We start from the raw sequence: 6,980 nt of genomic DNA, 5'->3' as shown, positions 1-6,980 counted from the left end.
TATCTTAACAAACCAAAGCAAGGAAAATGTATTAACAAACTACAAGAATAGAGAAGAAATAAAATTTATGAAACAAAGAAGAGAAATATGAAATCATGAAGTAAAACGATTTTATTGAATAACACTGAAAAGAAACCAAAGAGGCATGAAAATATAAAAAAGAAAAACAGAAAACATAAAAACATTTATATATTGTTCTTCATAACATATGCCATATCATATATTTAACAGATTGATTTGGGAAAATATTTGTTGCTTGGGTAAATTCTTGTGCTAAATTAAAGGTGATATAATTGTGGTGGTAATCTGGGCTTAGCAACTGCCATAAGTGGCTCTGCAAGATTTAAACCATCATTGGACTCAGCTAGGTTTATTTTTGAAACATTGGATGAGGCAGTCCAAGTGAAGCCATGAAGCAACCTTGCAAATAGCATCACGGTCATTGTGGTCCCAAGCGTAACTCCAGGACAACCACGCTTTCCTGTGCTGAAAGATATGAACCTCAAATTTGGCTCTGTCAAAACTACATTAGACCCATTATCACTCTTAAGGTGACGTTCTGGTTTAAACTCCAGGGGTTCATTCCACACTTTAGGGTTTCTTCCAAGTTCTCTTCTACTTAGTATTACATGGCTACCCTTCGGGATGAAGTAATTTCCTACAGTTGTATCACTCATTGAGACATGAGGAACATTAAAAGCTGCCAATGGATGAAGGCGAAAAGCTTCTCTTGCACAGGCCTTTACAAAGTTGAGATTTGGTATATCTGATTCTTGAACCAACCTCTCTTTTCCCACCACACTATCCAATTCTTCAATGGCTCGTTGGAGCAAATTTGGTTGGTTTATCATTTCAGCGAGAGCCCATTCAAAAGCATTCGATGGATTGTCCACTGTTGCAATCAATATTTCCTGCAAGCAGATTGAATATGGATTTCGAATCATTAATGCATAATACAAGTAAGAAGTATAGAGAAGTGAAATATGATGATGCAAAGGCTTAGGGTTTCCAAAAATCATTTTACTCATGAAAACACTAAGAGGGAAGAGAAATATTACCACAATTTGTGCACTAATTTCTTCCATTGTCAATAATAGATTGTTGTCGGCATCTTTCAAGGAGATCAAAATGTCAAGCCAGTCTTGTTCATCAATCTTTGCTTCATCATTCCATTGTTTAACTCTTTCTTGAACGATGGGATCATGATATTTCTTCATGACTTTCAAAGCTTCCTTGACCTTCTTCTGGTGTCCATCTAAGTCAAGTCTCCTCAAGCATGGGATAAAATCAGAAATAGAAAAAGCATAAAGATACCTAAGTAAAACGAAGACGGACTCAACTTGTTCTTCCTCCTCAAAACCTGGTCCTCCATCCATCCTACCCTTCCCAAAATACCTTGTACTGAAAAGAATTTTCCTCATAACGTTGCCACAATAATGCCTTGCAACACTTCGAATGTTCACAAGGCCAGCAACACCATTGTTCACAGTTTTGCTTTTGTTGTAGACGTAAAACATAAGGTTGTCAGCTTCTTCGGTCCTTCTGTCATGGAGCCATAGGTGCTTTTGTGAGGAAAGCAAAGCACTGCTTAAGATTTTCTTCATTTTCTTCCACTGGTCCCCAAATGGCACTAAAATTGTGGTTAAATATCCGCCACTAATGAGATCAGTGCAAGTGGTTAGTGATCTTGATGCAAAAGTTGCATCCTGTTCACCCAAAAACTGTCTGGCAATGGTGGGACATGTGACTGGGATAACATAGGTATTTCCTAGGCGGATACATGCAATCTCAGTGTTCATTTCTTTCATGAGATTGTGTATCCATCGATGAACAGGTTTGTTTGCTAACATGGCAGGAAGGTTGCCCACCACAGGCCATGGTTTGGGACCTGGGGGAAGTTTTGGTTTTTGTTTCTTGGACCATTTCTGAATCAAGCTAGGTATTAGGGCTTTTAGCACAATGATAAAGCATACAAACAACCAAAGGCTTTGAAGATTTGACAAGAAAAGAGAAGGGGAATGTTCCATGGCTTGGGAAAGGACTTTTGTGATGGTAAGTATTTGGATACTTTTTCAATTAACTTAACACTGTATCTTGCTTTTGCCACGATTTAGATATGATAGATATCTTGCGAGAAGTTTGATGTCTATTAGTATTTATACAGTGTTCAAGCATTTACTTTTCTTTTTATTATCGTTTCCGTAAACACGTTTTCTTTTTTGAATCATGATATATAACGTGCACGGTTTATAAATTCAAGCTTAATTATATTATATGTGCTTAATTTTTGTTTTTTATATTCATAAGTTTACTTACCAGAATTTTGTCGTACTTGTTTTTTAAACGTCGGAACATAATAAACAGCTGTTATTATAACTAATAAAATGTTCTTGAAGCAATGACTTCAAGAAGCGTATGCTTACATTGCATCGTCAGCAGAATTATACTTGGTCTTTACTTAGATTTTATTACAAAATATTGTCAAATAGGAATACATTCGTTATCAATCTCCTTAGGCTCGGGATTACTAATTAAACTCATTTATGCCTCTCTGTCGCCTAAATGTATGCCTTTTTGTCGTCTCTAAATCATATGTATGCCTTTCTGTCAATATTTAATTAGTACTTTTATAAGGATAGCGATATATTAACAACGTGTTTTTGACAACGCTTTTGACAACACCACGTGTCGCGTTGTAATTGGTTGATTTTAAAAAAAAATTCTAAAAAAACTGATTTCGAAAAGGATTCAGATTTGGACATTTTAATATTCCGAAACTATCTTCCTTCCTTTCAGTATTCTCTCATTCTCTTTCTCCTCTTGTTTTAGGTTTTCACTCTCTGTCATCAAGTTTTCTCTTTCCATTTTAGATTTTCATTTTCTCTCACCAAGTTCTCTCTTTCCATTTGGTGAAGGTTTCGTAGTGGTGTCTCTCTCGTTGGTGTCCATTTGGTGATTTCATTATCATTTTTTAGGTTTGTTATTGTTATTGTGCAATGGATTCATTCGGTGAGATTGGTTCTTCGACTTCGAAAAAGGTATGATTTTTTTTTCCCTTTTCCATTATCATTTTTTGGAATTGGGTTTTTGATTTTTGCCTTTGGTGGTATTTTGCTGGTATTTGCATTATCGAAGAAACATTTTCATAGTGGTATTCATTGTCTTAAACCATGGAAATGAAGAAACGGATTGAATATTTTTTTTTATAACTTTGTAATGTTTAATTTCAACACTTAAATGAATATTTACTATTTTTTTCTCTAATAAAGAACGTTCAGTATTTAGTAATATTATAATTTGTACGTAATTTTCATTACTTTTTGAAAGCTTTTACTCAATTTATTAAACCCTTTAAGCCTTGAGCCCCCTGTTATCCAAGTAGGTGTAAACCAAGAATTGACTAGGTACCGGTAGCTATGGCGAACCCAGAAGAAGCAAAGCTCGAAACTTTCATGCAGTGGCTACAGGTTCGGTAACTTGCTTATTGATTTGGTCAACTCTGCTATTAACTTCTGGTCACTTATTCAACAAGATGTTTGATAACTGCATTACCTTGCAGAAGAAAAGCCTGCTTTCTCTGTATGAAACTAAAGTGAAGGATATAGTGAAGAAACTTTTGACTCTTGATGGAAATTCAGAGATGTATGGGTAAAATTGTATTTTTATTGATTAGTTTATGTTTTTTAAATGGTCAATTCATAGATGCAACTATTTACTCTTCTTGAATTTTTTATGTCTTATATTTAGAGCTAATTAATGTAGGATACACGTTGATGATGTATTTTGGTTTGGGATTGAGTGCTACACTTGTGAAGTATAATTTACTTGTTACTAGTTCAATACTTCACCTTATATGAAAGATATTATGGCATTAAGATTTAAATACGAATTCTGGTGACTAATTGATATATATATATATATATATATATATATATATATATATATATATATATATATATATATATATATATATATATATATATATATATATATANTATATATATATATATATATATATATATATATATATATATATATATATATATATATATATATATATATATATATATATATATATATATATAATGTGGTTCTGATTTTGGACATTTATTGTTGTCTAAAGATATTCTATACCACCCCATGTTCCCAATTATGAACATATTTAAGTCACTACTAAGCTTCATTTCTTCCTGATTATAATAAATCGTGTACTATTAAAATGTGGTTTAAAATCTCAAGTCCAATTTCAACTTCTTATACACTTTGTGTTATAGGTCTCGAACCTAGTAATTGATGTCTTAATATCATTGTAGAAGATATAATTGTCATTTAGAAGATATTAATTTGTTATTTATTTGTTAGATGAAATTTTTTTAGAGCATAAATACTTTTATGTTGGAGTAACTAAAATATTTGTTTCCATGTTTCACTAACCTTAGTCTCAATGTTAAAAGAGTTAGTTTTCCATGTAACTAACCCTAGGAAAATCCAATTAAATAATCTTTGTTTGATTTAAGTTTATATAACCATTCTAATATGCACTTTTAATCGTCACTTTGAAGTATGACACATGAAACTCCTTCTTTGAAATAATTATATTATGATTTTGTTATTAATTTTTGCTTGTAATGAACAATTTATGCAGACTTCTACTTTTTCAGTAATTCTCTTGCTTAAATCAACTACCATTAAGAATGCTTCATTCACCCTTGTTTAATATTTTAAATCATTGTTATTGTCTTCTTTTATATCAAGTTAAATGTTATTGTTTTTTACCTTGTTAATTTGGATTTAGGTAATTCTCTCCGATGCTAATGTTTATAGGGAAGGGGAACATAAGATTACGTCATACATGCACAAACAATGTACTCTGGAGGAGTATAATCCAAATACCTCTGCTTATATGGCTTGGTAAGTAAATCATAATAAAAGTTGTCGTGATTGTTTCTTCTGATATTCAGTATAAAATGTAAATGGTGGAGTTCTCATCTGATTCACTTTAAATGCTTGAATGAAAGTGAAATATCGTGTAAATGCAAATAAGCCGTGTAAGGTTCTGATATAGAAGTTCTACACTCAAATTCCACTTACATAATTCAAATTCAACTTACATAATTCATAAAGAACCCTATAAAGAATTCATGTGATTATTTTTTTGTTTACTACTTATCATGGGTTTGTATTGCAAGGTTGAATTATTATTTTTTAAATTTTATTACTTGTTGTATTATTTCTTTTCTGTCTCCTCTTTGCATTGGACTATGTATGAAATGAGACTCATTCCAAAAGTTCCTAATAGAAATTCTTTTTAAATTCTTTGTTAATTGATTTGCAATCTGAAATATTATTCTTTAGTGATTTGATAGAATATGTGAAAAATACATCATTAGATATTTTAAATTATGCTTTAATATTAGTTTCCTTATTTCCTCTTTATACCTTAGGATTAGTTACCACATTCTTTGTCTTATCAACATTTTCCATAATTAGCTAGGATTATTGATTACTATAAATAGGGTATTGGAAAAAACTCAAGTCTTACATTGACTAAAGATAGAACTTGAAAAAAGTATATAAGTGGGGGATAATTCTCACCTTACAAGTTTGTTTTGTAAGGTAAAGTAAGACTTAAACCCAAATTGTTAAGGTGTCCTTTTTTTTTTAAGGTCTCGGTTTTGCTTTTGTAAATGAAAGCTCTATTTTGTTTGTTCAAGGTCTCACCTTTATGGTTTGATTATGTAGATTGTATTGCGCAAAATGGAATTTTCCAGTGAGAGCAAGGTATATGCATATGACCTTTGGTTTTCCCTATATTGTTTCGGTTTTTGCCCTTTCCTTTATTGTTAGAATTTCCTTTTATGGTTTTATACAATGGTAATTTTTGTTAAATTTCAGTTCGTTGTTGATGTTGGTGCATCAAGCAAAGAAATTTGTTATTTCTCTGTGAAAGCATCAACTAATACAATTGGTGAGGATTTGAAGGAAAAAAAAACCAACACGTCAAAAATAACCTTATGAAGGAATGACGACGAAAGTGTTACAAGAATAAAACTTATAGAACCCTGTACATTGGACATCGTCCAAAACATGAGTGAATTTTGTATTTAGTGATTATTGGTAGTAGCAGATCAATGTAGACATGCAAATTAATGTAAATGTATTGTAATAAATATTTTGAATGTTAATAAAGATGTAGGTTATTCCCTTTTTTATTGTCGTTTTCATTTGAATTGTTGTTGGTCATCGTTGTTGATCATTCATCAGTTTTGAGTTTATGAACAATTTCTATGCCATTTCAATGTCTTTCATAACCGAAATTTGTCATGTCAATTGTGGATGAAAGCCATTTTTAGGTAAGACATGCTTATGGAGCTCATCTAACATAAATGAAAGCACCTAAATGACATTTTTTCTCAACAATTCAATGACCTAACATGTTCATTGGTGCACTAAAGACCACTCATGACCATCAAACTCACTTACCCATCTAAAATAGAAAACATGAGACAATAACTTCCAAAAATCTCACTAACTTAGGACCAAGCACAAACTAGGGAGCGCCTATACCAAAGCATGAGAGCAGTGTTGAACTTTTAGTACAGATTTCTATTTTTCCACTGGTAAGCGATTACAGCCACTCTGTAATCGATTACACAGGCACATAAGTGCCAATCTGACTCTTTCTCACAGCAACATTTGTATGAAATACTAACCCATCATGTATATACTAAACCAACAGTTCCTTGGTCATGAAAATCAACCTTTTAACTCAGCATCCTTCAAAAAATCTCACCAACTTAGGACCAAGCACACACATGGGAGCGCCTCTACTAAAGCATGGGAGCAGCGTTGAACTTTTAGTACAAATTTCTGTTTTTCCACTGCTAAGCGATTACAACCACTCTGTAATCGATTATACAGGCACATAAGTGCCAATCTAACTCTTCCTCACAGCAACACTTGTATGAAATACTAACCAA

The 6,980-nt window shown here is 32.1% G+C and overlaps 1 protein-coding gene across 1 annotated transcript in view; it reads right to left on the bottom strand.

Moving 5' to 3' along the window:
* Nucleotides 1–278: 278 nt before the first annotated feature.
* The window catches only part of LOC106778952 (isoleucine N-monooxygenase 2-like), a 17,904-nt gene continuing 11,202 nt past the window's right edge, over nt 279–6,980 (bottom strand). The window contains exons 4-5 of the mRNA XM_014666963.2: nt 1,059–1,925; nt 279–911 (exon numbers count right to left, since the gene is read on the bottom strand). Of these exons, the coding sequence (XP_014522449.2) occupies nt 279–911; nt 1,059–1,925 (1,500 nt within the window). The remainder of the gene's footprint in view (nt 912–1,058; nt 1,926–6,980) is intronic.

This window comes from Vigna radiata, unplaced genomic scaffold (assembly GCF_000741045.1).
Source record: "Vigna radiata var. radiata cultivar VC1973A unplaced genomic scaffold, Vradiata_ver6 scaffold_298, whole genome shotgun sequence".
Classification (NCBI taxonomy): Eukaryota; Viridiplantae; Streptophyta; class Magnoliopsida; order Fabales; family Fabaceae; genus Vigna; species Vigna radiata.
The sequence above is the reverse complement of the archived record's forward strand: the minus strand, read 5'-3'. Positions and strand labels throughout refer to the sequence as shown.